Source organism: Cyclopterus lumpus, chromosome 16, assembly GCF_009769545.1.
Source record: "Cyclopterus lumpus isolate fCycLum1 chromosome 16, fCycLum1.pri, whole genome shotgun sequence".
NCBI classification, from domain to species: domain Eukaryota; kingdom Metazoa; phylum Chordata; class Actinopteri; order Perciformes; family Cyclopteridae; genus Cyclopterus; species Cyclopterus lumpus.
This window is the reverse complement of record NC_046981.1, coordinates 14,634,348-14,655,250: the sequence shown is the minus strand read 5'-3', so window position 1 is coordinate 14,655,250 and position 20,903 is coordinate 14,634,348. Positions and strand designations below refer to the sequence as shown.

Sequence of the window (20,903 nt, the reverse complement as noted above, 5' to 3'; positions counted from 1 at the left end):
TGCACACATCTGGATCCCCGTTTATCCTTTGTCATCCACGTCCAACTGGATGAAGCCAGATTACGTAATGCTCTCCAAGGTAATTAAGCAAGAGCATCGCAGATGTCTGACGTAGCCTTTAATGAACAATGAATCCAGGATGCACCTCCTGAGGGCCAGCTGGTTGTAGTTTATGGGGACAAAGCATCTGTGCAACTTTGACCCTTGGGAATTCCTCCCCCCCACAGTCAGCACATCATGTTTGCCTTTAGTTCCTACTTATTGACTGAACAACATAGATCGAAGCTCTGATTTCTCAATTTGTCTTTCGATGCCACAGTGTTTGTGGGCTGAAGATCTCATTCCCTTCAGTGGGAGACTTTCTTTGCTCGAAAATCTTTGTGGAGTCACAGTAGCCGCGCACGAGTGGGCTATAATGAGTGGGCTTCATAGTGGCTGATCATGAAACATTTGCCATTATGACAGATGTAATCCAATGTCTGTAATACCTGTATGATGTGATATCCATGTGTATCTTTTGGCATGCATGACAGGATTTCTAATTTAATTAAAACCCTGCTCAAGAGTGTGTGTGTCCGTGCGTTCAAAGGCCCTGAAATGAGGTGGGGGAATTGGCAGCGCTGTCAATCAGGAGATTTCCTGTTCGAGGACCTCCACCTCAGTTTTGGTCCAAAAATCGACTCACCGCAAAACTGAGGCGGCATAGACTCAATTATTCTTCATTCTGTTCGTTCTTCACACGAGTCTCACCCCCAGAGGCCTGAGACAACATTATTTGAAAGTGCATATATATGTCTTGCACTGTTCTGTAGACTGTATTTTCCACATATAGTAATGAAAGATCTGGAAGGCACTAAAGAAACATTCAGTATAATTTCCTGATGCCAACGTCCATTATGGTCCAATGGCTGGCTTCAGTTACATTTTTTAAGAAAGTGCTCCATCTACTGGAAGTAAAAGGAAGTGTCAGTACACAAAGACAAAGATGAATGTTTCCATATCAAAGTTTATTGCTGACATGCATGTAGAGATCTGATGAAGTAGAAAAATATGTTTTTTATACAAACGTGTTTTTCATCTGTACAATTACGCAGTTTTCCGTATCTAGATGCCCACGTCCGACCAAGCAGCTTACAACACAAATCCCATTGGGTTTAAACCACACCACGTTTCTTATCTCACAACTACTAGCTTCCAGTTGAAACGGTCAGCAAAATATCAGTTGTGTACTGCAGACACAGAACTTTAGAAGCAGAGTGAAAATAATCATAAAAACTAAAAAAACTTGTGAAATTAATACAATTTCACTACTTATTCAATTAAGGGGATTTATCTACTTTGCCTGGTAGTTTCCCAAAGGAAACCATCTGCAAATGTTCAATCAGTCGCTCCGGCACACCTTGCTCGTTTAAAATCATGCAACAGTCACATGTTTTACACAGAGCTGAATCTCACACCATCTCCATGCTTTTCAGTCCACATTGAGGTCTACCAATACAACTGTCAAACAAAACATTGAGCGTGGTACAATCCACTAGCTAGAAAGTGAAACACTTTTTGATTGGGCGTGGGGGACAAAATAACATCTACATCAAGGGTCTATTGAACCTGTCGTTACTAATTTGTAGTTGGGCTTCATGGAAGATTGCGTAAGACACTTTCCACAGACAGATCAGCATTCAGCGATAGCTACGGTGTTCGTTAAACACTCTGTTCTGATTAACGACCTAAACTACTACAATACTGCTGTATACCCATGGAATTCACATTGAGGTGGGAGAGAGCCGACAGCTCTCTTTACATATAATTTAAGCTTCTGGATGTGGCGGTCGATGGCCAACGTGGCCCATAATGCACGTCAATCGGCATGTGTTGAAACAGAGTTGGTATCTCACTGGGTGGAACCACATACAATATGACTGGTGCATTCATGATGGTACATATTTACATAATGACCAGAGAGTGCAGCCTTATGTGGGGATTTTTGGGGTAAATGAATGGAGAAAAAAAACAAAAAACACAAACAACCCTCCGATAAATCAAGATAATGTGCGAGTATCATTTTTGTTTTACTATGCAGTCAGTCTTGTTATTAGTGTAGCTTAAGTTGACAGCATTAAGAATGGCAAGAAAAAGATTTAGGAATTATAAAAAAGGGAACAAAATAAATGCTACTCTTTCATGAATGTGGCTGAAAATTAACACCACTTCTTAAAGCTGAGAGCACAGAGGTTTAGGACCCCCGTTACACTGGCATACGTTGAGCCTAGTATTTGGGGATGGGTGGTCTACACAAGAGAATAAATAAATCAACATGAAATTACAAGGAAAAAGAATAAGTAAAGACATTTGAAAATATTTCAGAGCCTATGTTCATGCAATCAGTTATAAATAGGAAGAAGTCTAAATAGCCTAAAGCAGGTACCAATACGCAAAGGCAGTTTGCAATGTACAGATGCCTAACAGTCACTGGTTAGTCGCTTTGCCATGGTTACAAGAAACCCTTTGATAAAAGACAAGAATGCATCAACAGCCGAGAAGCCCCAGAAACTAAACTTAAAAATCTACGAGTCTGTATTTTCATTTCTCTATGAAACATTACAGAATCAATTACCGGCCACCACATAGTGTCTCTGTATAGAGAGCCTACATGGTGAGATAATACAAGCATGTACAAGTTGAGCTGGAGAGAAGGCTTGAGAAATGGCAATAGAATGAGATAGTTTTCAATCTTACAGAGAGCATTCATGGCAATCGGTCAAAACATTCAGTCAAGCCCCGTCTCCGCAAAGCCCGCTCTGGTTTTCACAGTGTCTGCCACCGAGGCAGGCCAGATAACAGAACACAATGATGGAGGTTAGCTTAAAGGGCCTGTGGCTGTCAAGAGGTGAACAGCTCCACAGCGCCACAGACTCAAAGCATAGAATGTTCACATTCATACTGAAAAAAACAAACAAAAAAAACACTTGTCCCGTTATCTATCTTGATAAAGAGAAACCGGAAAGTTGGAATACCTGGAAGCCATTTGATTCTGAATGAGGCTGTGGGTACCAGTTTCCTTGGCTAAGAGTCACTTTAAGACATGATTTTTGGCAATAGAAACATGACAGTGCTTAGATCTCCACTATAATGGCACTGAGGAAGCGTTACCATCAATATGCCTTGGCAGGGAGGATCCAACAGTGTTTCCCATTCAGGTATTGGCATTGTGACTTCCAGGTACCTCACACTAGCTGCCTATATGCTAAAATAGATTTCCACAGGGATGAGCAAAAGCAGGAGACAATGCATTCTGCAAATATCAAAGGATGTGTGTGCACATAATTTGATATTCATTATCTTCAATCCAAAGGTAGGGATGAAATGCTACTTATTAAGGTTAATATGATAAAAAGCTTATTCAGATTGTTTGAAACCACTGAAAAGGTTTCAAACGCATTATCACGTGGACAGAAAACTAATGCTTTACGTCTCCGGTGGCATCAAGACTCCATCGTTACAATCCCTTGTCTCAAAACAGTGAGCATGGTTTACCAACAGACAAGAGAGACAGAGAGGTAGATTGATTTGAGTCAGAGTTACAGACAGGACCAGTCTCGATCATTTTCGGTACAGTAAACAATAGAGAGGAAGAGGAACGAGTGGAGGAGGAGGAGGGTGGAATGGAGGTATAGAGAAGTGACATCTGTGATCAGGTGATCTGACTTGAGGCAATACCATTAACCACTAGGAAGAGGGGGTTGCTACATGATTCTGGTCCTGTGTTGCTCCGGGGAACCAGAGTGGATGGGGGAAGTGTTACAGTAGGGGGGAATATGGGGTTTAACGTCTCTTCAACACTGCAGGCAGAGCCTTGTGTTCGCCCCATGTGGGATTGTGCCATCCGGTTGGTTGCACAGTGAGATCTGACTGTGGGTGACCTGAGGGCAAGGAACCTTTGGTTCAGATCTTCCTCCTGGCCATTCCATGTTTCGCCACAGGATTCAGATACGAGGAGTGAAGTTTTAAATTGGCAGTTCATTCTGGTGCCCAACTCGCACCTGCTCCACCTAGCTTGCACAAAGCCCACCTTCGAATGGGGTTGTGTGTTCCCTGGTCCAGGCTGGGCCTCCTGTATGCAAGTTCAGTTTTAGGGCTAGTCCTCCTCGGTCTTCTCGGGACTCCACAGGGCTCCGTACTCCCTGGGGAGGTCAGGGGGGCTGCCGTTGGGGACTACTTCCGGAGGAAACGTTGTGCCAGGATGGCAGCATCTAGCGGGCTGACAGGCTGTGCGTCGTGGCCCAGACGCCGTACAGGTGGGATGCTGCCAAACTGGCGCTTGGTGAGAAAGCTCTTGGCCTCGTGGATAGTGTTCTTCTCTTCAGCCAACAGCAGCTGCTGGCGCATGTAGTTCTCAAACTCGTACTGTGAAGACTCTTCTATCACCTTGGCCTGAGGGGAGAAAATGTAGTCTGTTCAATGTGCTGCAACATCTGAGCTGATGAGCAGGTTCTCCAAGTTTATCAAGGAAGTAATGTAAATATGAAGCAAAACTATAGAAACACATAATTGTATCCAAGTAGGGCTCTTTCTTGAGTAGCTGTATTTTAGCTGTATTTCTCCAACAGGCTCCATGTTCAGATCTGTCATGTCATAATTTACCTCTTGCAGATGTTCTGCGTGATTGACCTGATCGTCAATATCCGGCACAACCTGCAGAGGGCCACTCAACGATGAAACAGACTGCCTGTTATTAGGAAAACACAGCAAAGATGATGATTAACACCAGTGATCATGTGCTTTCAGCAGGACACGTACACACCATGTGCTGACAATCTAAGTGCCTACAAAATAAAATCATAAATGTGAAGCCAGTGGAGATCTTCACTCATGGCAGCTGGCTGTAGTAGATGTTTTACGCAAATCCAACACAAATATTTCTTCAACAATAAATCATGACTTAACAAGCAACACATTTGATGACATTTTAAAACATCCAGCAGGGGGCGCAATTACCATGAGGCAATGATGCCACTGAGAGACTCCAGCACCTCTCCTGCAGTAAGCCTCTGCTGAGGGTCTAACACCAGCAGCTTCCGGATCAGGCACACCGTGTTCTCCGACACACGGCCGTCCCTGTGAGGAGGTGAAGGAGGACAGTTTTTGATTTATTATAATGACACTTTTAGTCAGAAAAAGACACTATTGGAGGATTATAATGGGATTTCTTCAGGTCCAAACTGAATATGAAAGTGTGACAAATTCCCAGCAAATGTTCTGCATATAAAATCTTAAGTCCCGGATGCAAAAAATATATTTGGTTATATCAAATGTTTTCATGTTTTTAATATGCAGTCACTGTTAAATTCCATTGCTTTGAATACAAATATAACATGGACAGGACAAATACTCACTCTGGGATGGAGTACTCGGCTGCCTTGATCTTGCGGAAGAGCTCTTGAGGTATGCTGTCATAAAAGGGGAACTGGCCGTACAGCATGGTGAACAGGACCACGCCGAGAGCCCACATGTCACTGGGTTTACCACGGTACGGCCGACCTGGGGAAGGACAGGGGATCTGGATCAGTGTTTTGATGTCAACAAATGGAATTTCAAATGCAAATGACAGCTAAAGTGCTCCGCTACACTCAACAGGTATACCAGAGAGTTTCAAATCAACATTTTTGCCCTGTGTGACTCAGAGGGTGATTAACCCTTTCAGTTCAATTCCCGTCATGTCACCTGGTCTAATGATTAACGAGATGAGTAAACAAACAGAAGCCATGACTCCATATACATTATTTCCAGCCCACCGCTGACTTTTAGATGGGAGCTGGGAACTGTTTTCATCATCAACCCTGAATGTTTAAATCGGCGATGAATAAAACTGGAGCTGTTGAAGGTGGAGCATCATGGCTGTGCATGACCAAAGGCAGTGTTGTTACAGCCTGGCAGGCGGTAGCAACAGCAGCAGGCAATTATGTTAAAGCTTGACACACACACACCAGGGAGGGGGATGGGAGGGGAAGGGGTAGATGGGAGTAGTTTCCCTCCAGTGAGTCATCAGTGCGTGAGTCACTGAAGCCCGGTTTAATTGTGTGCCTGTCAAGTTATGCTGCTACACAGGCCCAGGTTTGATCTAGTTTCTGAGTTTGTCGGAGCTTTCGGTTTGAAAATCGCTCCTCTCAATCTTGTACACTGTCCAGGACGACGTTCTGGATATGGCTTGGGGGTTTACTGTGGAAGCCCCTAAGCATCAACCTGATTGGTGCGTGGCGCTCAGGTCTGCACATTTACTGTGACAAATGAGCATTGTGAAGCCAAACAATAAAATGGATTTCTGCTTCCCCCCCCCCCCCCCGAAGACAAAAGAAAATGTTTCACACAAAGAGGAAAGCAGCTTCCTCTGCAGACACATACCATGAGAAAATGCAACATCACCATAATTACACAAACAAAGACAACAAAAAGAAGCTGTTTCTAGCTACATCCGAGATTGCTACATAAACCCTTTCTTATTGCCTAATAACCAGGAAAATCAAGCACAAAACGCTCTTTAAAAGAATCGCAGGATCCCTTCTGGACCCAGATCCACAAGGGTCGCTCTTCTAACCAGAACCAGGTCTGGTATTTTGTATATGTATATATTGTACATTAGACAATTGTTTTTCACTTGCAGTTAAAACACTTTACAACTCTATTTCACATCTTAAAGTGAAAAGAAGGGAGGAAGGTTTCCACACCTGTGAAACATGATCAGTTGTTGCCGACCGAACGACAGAAAACATGTCTCTTACTGCCTGAAAGACACCTTGATTGGTATATAAATTGTCCTAAAAGAACATGCATGGATGCAACATATTAGTTTTTTCACTCACCACTTAATACATCAGGGCTGATGTAGGCCGGACTTCCTCTCTGGTCTTTCAACAGGTCATCCTCGCTCACCAGGTGCTTCCCCAGGCAGAAGTTGGTAATGGTGATTCGGTGAGTCCTGTAAGCACACACACAAAACGCCTGATTAATAACTTTTATAGTTCAGATTTTTTATCTAATAATGGGCTTAAATATTCCACTGCAAATGAACACACCACGAGTACTCTCCTCTTTAACTTGATCAAACCATGGCAAAACAGCGTTACTCATCATCCCAGATGCAAGTTTAGAATATGGGACTGCACAGTCATAGCTAAAAGCATGACGTGAACACATGCCGACAGATAAGAACTTGCAAGCATGCCTCGTTTTAATAATCTCACGGTTCACTGGGCCGAGTGCAAAACCGAGTGTGCACAGCCAGTCTACAAGAAGAAAGTCTCCCATCTTCCTCGGTTAGAGTTGCAGTTAAGACACACTTACGTCTTTTTCCTTTAACAATGCTACACAAGATTCCTAATCTCAGATTCTGAGCAGTTTCATACACTGACAGAGGGTCTTCATGTCCACAATGTTCCCAAAAAGTGTTTTGGATTCAGTAGTTATCTGTTGCACTATTCCTCTGTAGCAGCTGTTATATTCTAAATTTCTCAGCATGCATGTTTATCTCCAGAAAAAGAAAACAACTCTGATCTTGAGATTTAGTGGTTGTAGGTGTTCAGTACAACATTCAGAGCATATCCATTGCCTCGACATGCTTCTCAACACGGCAGCATACAAGTAGTCAGCCCGCGGCCAGGGATGTAGAAATTGAACTGACTACGGCGTCAAAATTGGCACCAATCATTCCTTTGAAAGTTGCTCAGTGGTGCATGAAGCAAAACAAGCTCTATTCAAGGAATCAAATTCAGATTAAATTAGCCGGATCTTTTGGCAACATTCCGCATCGGTGGGTTCATGGAGAAAGCGCCCTACTAGTGTTCCGCCACCCAGCTCACGGTCCAGACTCACGTACGGAGAAAGAAAAGTAACCCTCGATTGGGCTATTGGTGCATTTAAAATTGAGACATAATTATTTAGATAAGGGCCATTCAAGTGTTTGTTGATTCATCTAAAAAAAATATTATCTTTTCTTTCCCAATTCAAGTCTATGGGTATCGTGTGACAGACCCGGACATCTGTCAAATCTCAACAATCTTCTGGAGGCCTTGCTCGCAGCTAAACTGCATCAGTGCTGTCGGAGCCAACAGTGTTCTTGAGGGAGAACTGGAGGCCGGTCGCTACCCTTCTGCAATGTGGCCGTTAGTCGGAACGGTGTTATCAGCTGCAAGTGCTGTATGAGCAAAGTGAAGAGCGGCGGCTGCGAGCTCGCCAGTAAGACAAGCTTGCATGCACTAAGAAGGCACGCAAGGCCGGCCTGATAGAAATGAAGCATAGAGAAGCCACACACACACACAAGTTATTTTATGCTGTATTAATGATCTGAATATTGCATTAATAACCTTTAAATAACTGTAGACAATATACAATTACATAAAGTCTACGTTTTCTTCACAATAAAATCTACTGTATACCTATCCCAAATGAAATGCTAATGAGGAAACAATGTCTCAATTTTCTCCTGAATGTGCATTTCATGTTCTTATCTCTTTTTCCATTAAGCTTTATATAAACTATAATGCTCTACATTAAGTCGATTATCATCAACATGACCTGTTTTAACTGATGGCCTACATCTGGCCTCCGACGAAGAAAAATAAAAACATGCCAGACACCCTGGCACTTCAAAGTCTGAGAAGATAAATTTGGTTTCTGTGGAAACAATGTGGCACTATAAGATTCTTAAGTCGTTAAGGTAAATGTAGTTTGCTGGTGGTCGAGTGAAGCCAACAGTTTTAAATATCTGTTCTATATCACTATGTTCTTTCAGCAGAGAAAGAGAAAATAAAAAGCTACACTTTGACAAACACATGAGTCAACTTGTGGCTTGGGATAATCGTTCCGATGACTAAGCCTGCATTGGTGATGGGTTGCCAAACGAGTATATAAAACTCACGAAGATTTTAAATATGTACACATATGCGCAACTTCAAGTGCAACCACAAGATCACTCCCATGGAGAACACGCACACTCAAGAGCACGAGTGCAGACAAAAAGCAGCCTTGGTCTCGAGCCTGGATCCTCTCTTGATCACGCTCCTCACCCACATCCGCTTTCTAAAAAGCCTGAGGTCAACAGCTTCCCCTATTCTCTCCTACTTTCACACCCTGCTCCCTCACACACAGACACTCATTGCTCCTATTACAGCGTCTGGAGCCAATTCCTGTCAAACACCATTTTCAACCAAATGTTCCAATCTCAATTTCCACTGAGAACATTTGGTTCAAATAATTTCCAGCTACTTATGATCAAACTCTTGAACAGACTTTGTGATCCAAATCTCTATAACCAAGCCGTGTGATCTGCGCAAGGGATGAGCCAGAACAGAGAGCAATGCTTCAAGGACCCTCGACATAAAAGCTTCCTCTATAGAGGAGTCTGTTCTTTTGTCTGTCTGCATCACGACCCAAGCTTCTATTCTTGCACCGGAGATTGGGTAAATTAAATTGCATGTTTGCCTCGTGAGGCAAGGGTCCCCGAGGACTGAAGAGAGGCCACACCATCTCTGCTTCCTGTTCATGTGATCCCGGGTAAGTCAGGAAACCAGAAACCTAAACAGCCCCAATGATTTGTCCTCCCTCGCCGCAACATTTAGCTGAAAATACAACAGCTGATGAGAAAGGTTAAACGCAGGGCAACTCTACAGATAATTCTCAGAACAGTGTTTTGGAGGGTTATAGAAGTACCCACACTTTACAGAAGCATTTATTTTATTGAAATTTCTAAAGTTGCTATATGGATGCTGCTCATCTAATATTGCAGGTTTCAAAAAAAAGTTATGCAATGTAAAAATAATTCCACCCCATAACGTCTAATTTAGTGATATGGTGTAATCCATTCCTGAGACAATAGAGCACATATGGTGACGGAAACTTACACAGACAGTCTGGTAGAGATACAAACAGAAAGGACACCTTGCTGTGGCGCATCTCCATCTATGGAAGTCAATACAGCTCTGACACATAACAACCCTGCAGATTCATTTACGACATCCTGCTTTCATAACAGCTGGCTCTGCAAGAGGAAATCACATCATTCATGCATAAACTGCTGAGCTTGTTGATGGCATCGGTGCATTTCCCAGACTGACGACAAGCAGCAGGGGAGGACAGGGGATTTTAGGAGCGGTCTGCATCTAAAACTGGCCACGTCCTTCCCGTACGGACTGTACATTCACACACATCCAGGGTGGAGTGAAGGGAGGAAACAAGCAAGCAAGCAAAGTATGATGCGTAAAGTAGACGGGAAAAGTGAAAAGGAGGATATGACGAAAAGACAATAAAAGCAGGAAAGGGAAAAATAAAGCCAAAAGCAGAGTAGAAGGTAAATAAATGATGTCCCAGTAGACGTGCGTGTGTGTGCGCGTGAGCTCGGAGTTATGGGGCCTTTGGCAGGACTCTCCTTTGTCTTCAGCTGGGACGGAGTGTTCCGCTCTCCTCCTCCTCCTCCTCCTCCTCCTCCTCCTCCTCCTCCTCCTCCTCCTCCTCCTCCTCCTCCTCCTCCTCCTCCTCCTCCTCCTCCTCCTCCTCCTCCTCCTCCTCCTCCTCCTCCTCCTCCTCCTCCTCCTCCTCCTCCTCCTCCTCCTCCTCCTCCTCCTCCTCCTCCTCCTCCTCCTCCTCCTCCTCCTCCTCCTCCTCCTCCTCCTCCTCCTCCTCCTCCTCCTCCTCCTCCTCCTCCTCCTCCTCCTCCTCCTCCTCCTCCTCCTCCTCCTCCTCCTCCTCCTCCTCCTCCTCCTCCTCCTCCTCCTCCTCCTCCTCCTCCTCCTCCTCCTCCTCCTCCTCCCCTCCTCCTCCTCCTCCTCCTCCTCCTCCTCCTCCTCCTCCTCCTCCTCCTCCTCCTCCTCCTCCTCCTCCTCCTCCTCCTCCTCCTCCTCCTCCTCCTCCTCCTCCTCCTCCTCCTCCTCCTCCTCCTCCTCCTCCTCCTCCTCCTCCTCCTCCCAAATCACTCCCGTTTCTTCATCATCACCACCACTACTCCTGCTACTGCTGGTGGAGGAGAAGGCAACAGGCTCTGACCGGAGATGTGTGTATGTGGTAAAAAAGATAAGCCTGGAACGTGACATCTCAATGCATGTACTCATACTGACAGATAACGTATGAGAAGTGACTAAGTACAGTGTGATCATGCTCACTGGTGCGTGATGCAAGAGTGCTCGATGTCTGGATGCAAAAGGTGGCGTAGGAGCAGAGAGTGTGTTTGTGTGAAGTCACGTCCTTCCAAGAATGTGTGCGCAGACCTCTGCTGTTTCGAGGCAATCATCCACAGGTTCAATGTGAAATCTAGCTCAATAATCTCAACTTGCACAAACGCACAAATTACCAGATAAGCAGTAGTCGCACTGTGAAAGTGTGTGTTACCCCCACTGAATACAAACAGCAGCTCCCTTAACACTCCGTGCATATGGTGCTTGGAAAAGGTTTTCCAGAGGGGTTTTCCATTCTGCAGGCCGATCCACACAGCAGCGCTCCGTTCCTGCGTGCTACATAACATAACTCGCTCTTCCACTGGGGACAAAGTAGTGGCATATTTCTCCGCTCTGTTTTTCCACCAGAGTTCTGTTCACATTGCTTCCAAACATATGGAGTAATTCATCAGCCTTTCCTCAACACAGACACAAGAGCAACGTTTTGGGTTCCTCCAACTGATCTCAGTCTTAGTCTGAGAATGTGACGCCTGCTAAAATGAAAATGTACACTGGAACCAGGCTGCTGGGGCCACTCGCACACATGAGCTGAGCCAGAAGGACTAACTGGCAGGCTAATAGAACTGACCTAGTGTAACGAGAGGGTTTCGGCCAGCTAACTGACTGGAGAGTTCGAATGACAGGGCGAGTTTCATCTTACCGTTTGTTTAGCACCATGTTTCCCAGCTTGAGGTCTCTGTGCACAATGTTTTTCTGCATGGAAGAAAGAGAAGAGGGGAAAAGGGTTTGCTCAGATTGTGCCTAGTGAATCATTGGTATCAAAACAATCAGTTCAGTTCATCAGAAAGTGGCACACGAACATGGGAGATGAGTAATCAGAAGATAAAATGTGAATTTAGCAAACAATAACAAAAGGACATTTTACGTAAAGTTGTAGTATGCTGTTTTTATTGCTAAAAACAGAAAATGCACACATTATTTTCCTTTATGTGCACCGTCAGTGTGATGGAGAACACCATTTTAGAGAAGTCAGGCCTCAACAATAATGCTTTGTTTATACTCGGCAGCAGCGCGAGCCTCCGCAGAACATGAACGGAGGCGTTTATACTCCATGCGTTGCATTATTCTCCAAAACCCCAGAGGGCGTACCAACAAAATGAACTGTGAAGAATCAAAATGACAACGAGTGTAACCCATTGATATGCTCCTAGACTGTAGAAGTAACCGGCAAGAAACCATAAACCAACCTCCACAATGCAGAGGAGGGATTGTAATTATATGTAAATGCATATTCATGAGATACAGTATTTCCCATGTATAAGCCCTATAAAGTCAAATTTTAACATGCAGGAAACAAAAGGTTGAATATCCTTGAAACTATTTGATTGGCTTAAATATATACTCAAATGAAGATTTTTAAGAATTCCTGTTTCTAAAGCACCTCAAAACAAATTGGCCTAATTGGTATAAACCCTAAATATTGCTTTTAACAGTGAACTATGTCACGTGATGGAGCCCGGCACAAAGTTAGAAAAATTAAGAGCTGCACGACCAAATACACCACGCGCCAGATGTGATTATGTCATTTTCTGACACTCGTCAGCCAGGAGTACGTCAATTTCTGGCATACGTGTTTAAGCCTCACCCACTTGCCCGGGGCAAGAAAAATGCTACGGTGAGCTAGTAAATCTAGCAACTCACTTGCCCAGTCGTGCAACTGGTAGAAAACAGGTACATGTGCAGTACTGATTGGGCACGTGCGAGAAAAAGGAATCGGGGAAAGACAAAGTTTAGGAGTTGAAAAGACAAGCATACATATAAATTATCCTGGAAACAGGATATTTTATATGAGTTTAGTTGGGTGGCAATAGTGAATGTGGGCAAAACTCCAGATTCATTTATTTAAATAAACGATGACGCATGACAACCAACTTTCTTTTTTGTTAATGAATAAAACAATGTGTACGGGAGTAAGTACATATCTGACCAGACAGGTGGAAAGCAATAACGAACCGTGAAAGGGCATCTTTTGTTTAACAAATTCTATCCTAGACTCACCTTATGAAGGGCTTCCACCACACGCACCACATCGTAGAAGATAATTATGGCTTCGCGCTCGCTTAGTCTTTTCTCCTTTATAACGTAATGCTGGAGGTTTATTAGATCTGCTGTCTTGTCGCTGAAGTCATGAGCACACAGGCAGTCGAGCACGAGACAGATCCGCTTCTTCATCTTGCGTACTTTGTTGGCCTCCATGTCCTCCACTATTTCGTAGGCTCGATCCTGGTGGACAACAACAAAGAGAAGTGTGAGCAGCCATCTTCAGAAAGGGGCTTAAATCAAATCGAGTTGTTGATGCTTTTTATAGCAGAGTCGCCACTTCTTATTGATAGCTGTATCAGGTTGTCAGTTGTTTTTTAGTGCAGCCAGCACCTCTGAACGTGTACATTATTAACTGGTTCACTCAGTGGAGATGCACTATAATAACCAATATCAATATTGCAGGCCTAAATGAATCAGAGTGCATGGCTCAATGCTGCTATTCTGAGAACACAGGCAGAGTGGAAGCGACAGATGTGAAAGAGAGACAAAGAAAAACAGAGGGGGGAGGGGGGGGGGGGGGGATGACATTGGCAGATGAATCAATAACAAAGTTAAAGGAGGAGGCAAACGGGAAGAGAGGTGAGGGGCGGGTCATTGTGAATGGATAGAGCATGATGGCAGATAAATATGTCTTAAATGGTACTCCCACTTCTCCCTTGAAACAACCCTGATAAGGAAAACACAAGCAGCTGGCAGGACTAATGACAAGCTCACCTCTGCTGTTACTGGGCTGAGAGCAGCAGCATAGTGTTACTTGCGTACATGGTGATGCCATATTCTGAACTGAATAAAAAGTTAGACACGTCTCCATGGTAATGTTGATGTATTAAGCATTTTCAATTATACAGGAAACTCACCCACACAGGGCTAAGTAATACACGATAAACTGAAAGACACCCTTTTCGTTTGTGTGAATTATTTGACTTTTTTTTTTACTATATACTATGCATCCGTCAACATAAATGTAACTTAATTGCCAAATGTGTGCGATGTCAGTCTACCTGAAAGAGGCCGTGGTGATGGACCACCCCATCCTGGTTGTGCAGCAGAGAAAGGAGGGAGTACTCTGTGTGCAGCAGCATCTTCCCCTGCCTTTCCTCCTGAGTCTCCCCTGCAGAGTCCGCTCGCTCCTCCAGCGTAAGGATCTGCCGTAACCACACACACACACACACACACACACACACACACACACACGCACACACACGCACACACGCACAGAGCAAACATTAGAGGTCACAAGACAAGAGCTCATACCGGATCAGACGGCTGAAAGAGAGCTTTAACCATTTTGTATGAAGCCGATCTTCAGTCCTGACACAACAGCGTTTAAATAATGGAAGGCATTACAGTAAGATACATCTGCTCAGCATTTAACAGGAAGTTACAATCCGTGCAGTGGAGATGGTATAAGAGTTTTGCTGCTTTAAAAAACAGTGGCTCATATGTGAAGCAAACAAGCTGTGCAGCAGACACTGAGGCGCCGTAGTCAGGGGTATGAGGGGAGGGTCACGCACTGACTCACTACATGGTCGTGGGGGTTAAAAGTAGACATTCCAGGTGGGGCGCTACCTTCCTCTTCCCCCCCTCTCTCTATAGTGTGCCCCCCCCCCCCCATGTGTAATTTGATAGCCCCAATAAACAGATTGCCCAGCTGAGGTTCAGTTATTTGCAACAGACAAAAACAGGGGACCATAAAATGAACACCAACAAAGGAAGGTCAAAGGTTCAGATGTCTACTGGGACTTCTTCTTTTCTTTTTAAACTCAATGCGTTTGCGAGAAAGAGATCCCCTAAGAACGTGCCAACCAACAACGACTTACTTTGAGCTGATAGAAGTCATCGGTGCCGTCCTTTCTGGCCAGACATTGCACTATGCTGGGCACTGGTGAGTTGCCCAGACGAGGTCCTGCAAGGATAAGAAAAAAAGAACAGCTGCATGACCAAAAGGCAGGCAACATGCCGGAGTGTGTGCTCTCACTGCAACTCATTAAAAGCTGCATGTGCACGTACACATTAACACCCCTGGTGTCATGTTTTCTTTGGCACTCTGCATTGCAAATAGTGGAGAAGTTGTGTAGTAGAAAACATAAAAGTTTGAGAGAAAGGCAGAGACATATTTTCCAGAGGGAGGAAATAACCTTGGTCTGACACAGACTGGAACTTTTCTGGCCGATGTCAGCGGGATCAGCAAAATTCTTCACATTCTTGTCCGAGGAGTGAGTACACACTGGGACACCCCACGACTCTCACATGCACACACAAACACAAATATCTTTCCCGATGTCCTGCGCGAACACGCACACACATGTTCACACAATTGGGCACTGGGCGCAATCTCAGCCATTCAGACAACTTTGCATTCTGTATCCATACTTTTGGGGCTTGTGCAAAAAGAAAGTTGCTTCCTTACCGAGGATGAAGGGCCCGGCTCTCTTGGCGTTATTGCCTGATATCCCAGGACATTGAAGCTTGCTGGCCCTGCCTGATGTCTCTCCAGCCCCCCTCTCCGATGAGCGCCGCTTGGACATACTGGAGCTGTACAAGGGAATAAATCTTATTAGTACACCGGATAAAGATAGTCGAGGTAAACGTTAAGTGCATACACGTGACCGCACGGACACAACTCTTAATCGACTACGAGATAAATAGCAGCAGTAATCAGTAACCAAGCGGTGGCTTTATAAATGGTCCGTTTAGAAAGAAAGACTACCCAGAGAGTCAGCAGTAGTACTACAGAATGCACAGATTAGTAAATAGAAGAGAAAGGAGGTAAACTTCAGGGCAGCTCCTCCCAGCCTATTTTAAATATCCCTCCCACACATTTACCAACACCTCAGTGTGAATGTGAGGCCATTACGGCACCATTCAGAATGATGGCTGCTGGTGTCAAGGGTGACACCTCAGATTCAACCTCCCCAACACGCAATGCGAATGTGCCACAATCTGCAATTTAAATAGAAAATGCTGTCATGTAAAGGCTTTACACTAGCACACAATTCTTTTTTTAACAGTTTTTTTTTTTTTATTTGAGTCTCAGCACATATCCTTCTTCAGCTTTTCCTGCTGCACTGGACATGGGTTTAGAAAAATCCTTCCGCTCTTAATCTGCGTGTTTTATCTCAAAATCTGTACAGCCGGCTTATCTGACATACCTTCCTCTGAAAGGACATGCATGTTCGAACAAGGCCGAAACACACAAAAAAAGCCAATCCCTTACACCATGATAAGGAAATAGATTCACATGCCAGAGGGACCAGTGACACAGTGTGACACATCATCATTACAAACTACTTTAACTGCCACAGCAGATCTACCTCCCAGAATTCAGAGAGCAAGAGGTAGGTATGCTTTGTTTACCGACCGAGTTCCTATGTGACGAAACCCCATCTGTTTTCCATAACAGGGAAGTAGTGCCTTGAACCGAGAGGAATGATTCACCCTGCTGTCGTCCTCACTTTCCATTGGACAGAAATGCTTTACTGCCCAGGTGATGACACCAATAAGTGTAAGACAAATGTACCACCAAGCCTCTGACATGCACCATATCAACTAAAAAAAATTATGAAATGAATCGCCTTCATATGAGTTACATGCACAAGACAGACAACAGACATATCTGAAGTAAAGATATCCCTAACTGATAGCAGTGGTGTGTATATGTTAGCCAACTTAAGAGGTGACTCAGACTAATAACATCCAAAATACCTCAAACTGCAAACTAGACATTGAGGCCAAAACAACTTCAGGATATGACGGTCTTGCAAATGGAACAAACTAGGGAAATGTAATATTCTTAATGAATTCGGCCATCTTTCCGTTTCAAAACTAATCGTGCGCCACTCGCCAGTTGGCACTTTTGGGCAGAGGGGAGGCAGGACAGTTGGCAGTCAGTATGGGCTGGTATGAATTCTCACTTCCATGAGGCTTTTTGTGATCCCAGACAGCAGACAGTGTCATCATCATGTCTCTCACCCATCTGTCTCCATCTCCACTAGTCATCACCCACTGAGTCTGATGAGCTGAGGTTTTCTGACAGCATTTATGGCACAAGCCAGGGTGACACCGTCGCCCTGCCAATAGTAAGAGAGCATTTTACTCAAGAGCGTGCAAAGCAATGGATAAATCAACCGCTGTAATTTATGAGGATCCTGGGAAGAAAATTATTCAACTTGGTTCATCCTGTGGCCAAAGTGGTTGGCCGAATTGAAAATGTACATACTGCCCCCATTGCTACCAGATTCATTTTAAATTCTTGGTTGAGTGCTAGTAAAAAAGGCAGACAGAGCCTAAATTAAGAGCCATTTCTAAACAACGTGATCTGTGATTGTACTATAGCAACACAGTCAGTTTAGAAGATAATACAAAAATAATAAACTAATCTTACCCAACTAATAAACACACAACAAACGGTCCCATGGCCATTCATCTACCTACTGAACACCAGCTAGATTGCTTTGGAGCCAACCCCTGACACATCTCAAAAGCAAAGGTCAATGTAACCAACTAATGCACACTGACCTAAATGACATCAGCGCAATGACAGCACGCAGCTATCCTTTTCTGACACTGCTGTGCCTCTTTGCACAGCCAGTGATCTGGCAAGCAAGACTGCCTCTGCCTGTACCAGAGGGAGGACAAGAACAGATACAGCCTCTGAATCATATCACACAAAAGGAGGAGAGACACGCTGCCGGTGCCCACGAGAAATGTGGGCTCCTGAAATAGTATCTGAACAAAACAACCACGTAGGTGTCTCAGGATCCACCCACCCACCCAGACGCCATGCCAGGCGTCTGGCTCTGCGAGAACAGCTTGATTGCAAAATCAAGATAGTATCAGGATGGACAAAGATGGCATAAGGACACTAGAGCAGGTAGTAAATATGTATGTAGACAAATCTGGAGCGAACATAAAGCCAGAGAGATGGTAGGATCCCCCCCAAAAAAGAATCAATGAAGCCACAAATAGATGAAACACAAAAGTCAGGACAAAGAGGTAAGGCAACTCGGAAGGTCACACAGGCTTTAATCCTGCTGCTTGAATGAAATGTCATTCATGTCTACACACACACACACACACACGCGCACACACACACACGGCTATCAAGCCCAACATGACGGCAGTTGTTGACTACATTATTGCAATAACAACGTCCTCGACCGCACAACAAGTCCACGTACGCAAGGTCACATTATAAATGACAAGTCGGAAAATAATGACAAACGCACACACAGACTGTCACACGTCGGTTGGTGCCATTTTGCGACCGCGAGGTCTGGACACCGTCCAGTCCTGGCAGCGAGCAGACTAACGCCAAACGAAACGCTGACGTTATTCCTCACAACTTGTGCAAAAAAAACACACACAAAACACACTCCGCAGGCAGCTAATAACTCGAGTAACCAGCTGCTAATGTGTTTTGCCCACAGCAATTAACGTTACTATCGGACCACCGAGACCTTTAAACCCCCCACAAACTAAACCGCGTTACACGGTGCGCGTTAAGTGTCACTGGCAGGCAGCGTGTGTCCGAAGTGGTTATTGAAACAAACGTACATATTTGTAATGCATGTACGTAAGAGTAATATATATATATATATATATATATATATATATATATATATATATATATATATATATATATATATATATATATATATATATATATATATATATATTTGAAACCAAGGGTACCTGCACATACAGACTTAGTACGACAGACAAAAGGGGACAGAAATGTATTCGGCTTAATTCGCTGCCCGGCTCCAGGCACACCGGCCACACAAAGGGGGCACACAACACAACAAGGAGTTGGGCTTTCGCAGCAAACTACACAGGGCAGCCGTGAGCTAGGTTACGGCTACTTGGGCACGGAGCGTTATTCTTAAGAGACACCGGTTTTACGAATGCTAAAGCGACGTTAGCGAAAGCCGAGCCGGGGGCACCGGAGCAGCCGGTAGGCCATTTAAACACAGTAGGTGATATTACAGATGGCTAGCTTCGCCGGAGAGCTAGGTTATATAGCAACGCGTTCGCCACCTCGCTTACCTCGAGCCAAAACCGCCGGGTGAAGTCTGCGATGTCTGCTCACAACATGGATGTTTCTCGGGTAAACGCTGTGGTGGACACGCGGAGCGTCTCGCGTTAACAGGAGAGACCGCAGAGGTTTCGGGTTGTTTAGCCTCCGTTACTGAAATGAGCAATTAAGGAAAAGCCTCTGCTCTTCGCTGATCGCATCTTTCCACAGCGACAGCGCCACCTGACAACGGATATGACGCACACACTTATTTGATTGACAGCTGGAATCGACCAATGCAAACACCTGTCTTTTTTTGTTCTCCTCCTAAATGGTTGCGCCCCCATAATGACATTCTTTGCGTAATACAAGTTGCTAAACGAAACGCATTACATCATAGTTGTTTTTACGGGAAAAGTTTAGTCCATTAAAATAAAGTTTGTCGCACTATGAAACAACACCACTTTCATACATTGCCAAAGTTATTTATTGTGTCGTGCAAATACATTTCATCACACATGCCATTGCAGTGGTGCATTATTTGTCAGACAGAACATAAGTTCTTACGTTTAACATTCGGCTCCATTGCAAGCTAAGCATTTAGATGATCTATAAATAAAATGTGCAAAGAAAAAACACAATAATCCGTCAACCATATGACTTATTAAAAGTTGAATTAGTAAGTTATATAGACTTTCTGTACCAATGCTTTCTTTGAGTACAAATTGCAATTAGGCAGGATGTCATTGCTAACACACAACCCCCAACTCAGCCCACTAATAGGTGCATGTCGTGCAATGACAGTGACATTTAGTATAGCTCACTCGTGTCCCCAATTTAGACTCCCCTGTTAACCTTAAATTCCACCCACAGCTACTAGTTTCATACCAGTAGGCAGGTGGGACAGAGAGGGCAACCTAAATGGCAAAGGCTTATTTGAGTTGAACTCGTCTTCCTGCATTGACTCAGCAGAGCACAAACCTCCGGCCACATGAAACACTTGTCAGCCTGTGGCTTTACAGTGTCCTGCCCACAGTCTGTAAAGAGGAAACTGAATCATACCCCGAATGCAAGGTTTGTCAGAGAAACACATTTGAGCATCTCTTTTTTGGCATGTTTGTGGAAACTAAATTGGCTGCACATGAAAGACTTTCATAATTCATAATTTTAACAGTACTATTGAAACATTGTACACCTCTTTAAAATATGCCAAATATAGTAAAATTATCATGATAATGAAATATACATAGACATGTTTTCTAGTTAGCCTGCTTGACTCCAGTGAACAGTCTTACAGGGATGACTGGCATGAGCTCTGTGTTGTGTTTGTTTTGCAGGTAGGTTATATCATCAGGGCAGTGTTTCTTGTCTCTCCTTTGCCAAGATTATTTGGAAAACCTCACCAGAATCTTCCTCCCCCGGATCAGATCACAGAAATGTCTCAGCATGTCTTGCCTGCATGGTATGCACCATGTTCGAGTGTGCGCGTGGTTTACTGGAGGAGCGCAGACTGTCTCACTTCACCCATCTGCAGGCAGACTGCACACAAATATCTTGCGTACAGTAAGCTGTTGCTATAGCAATTGTCATTGTAGGTTTGTGCTCGTGGACGGGAGTCTAATTGG

At 44.3% G+C, this 20,903-nt stretch overlaps 1 protein-coding gene across 2 annotated transcripts; it reads right to left on the bottom strand.

The window, feature by feature from the left end:
* Window positions 1-988: 988 nt before the first annotated feature.
* Window positions 989-19,524, bottom strand: stk40 (serine/threonine kinase 40). 2 transcript variants are annotated; one of them, XM_034553273.1, is made up of 11 exons: window positions 19,311-19,524; window positions 15,673-15,797; window positions 15,083-15,168; window positions 14,264-14,407; window positions 13,218-13,442; window positions 11,860-11,912; window positions 6,858-6,973; window positions 5,394-5,538; window positions 4,996-5,115; window positions 4,642-4,726; window positions 989-4,431 (listed from the first exon to the last, which is right to left on the bottom strand). In XM_034553273.1, exons 2-11 carry the CDS (start codon window positions 15,788-15,790, stop codon window positions 4,213-4,215), a joined length of 1,311 nt encoding a protein of 436 aa, XP_034409164.1. In that variant the 5' UTR covers window positions 15,791-15,797; window positions 19,311-19,524; the 3' UTR covers window positions 989-4,212. The 2 variants fall into 2 exon arrangements, with proteins under 2 accessions (XP_034409164.1, XP_034409163.1); XM_034553272.1 differs by lacking the exon at window positions 19,311-19,524 and adding an exon at window positions 17,235-17,341.
* Between the last annotated feature and the right edge of the window lie 1,379 nt (window positions 19,525-20,903).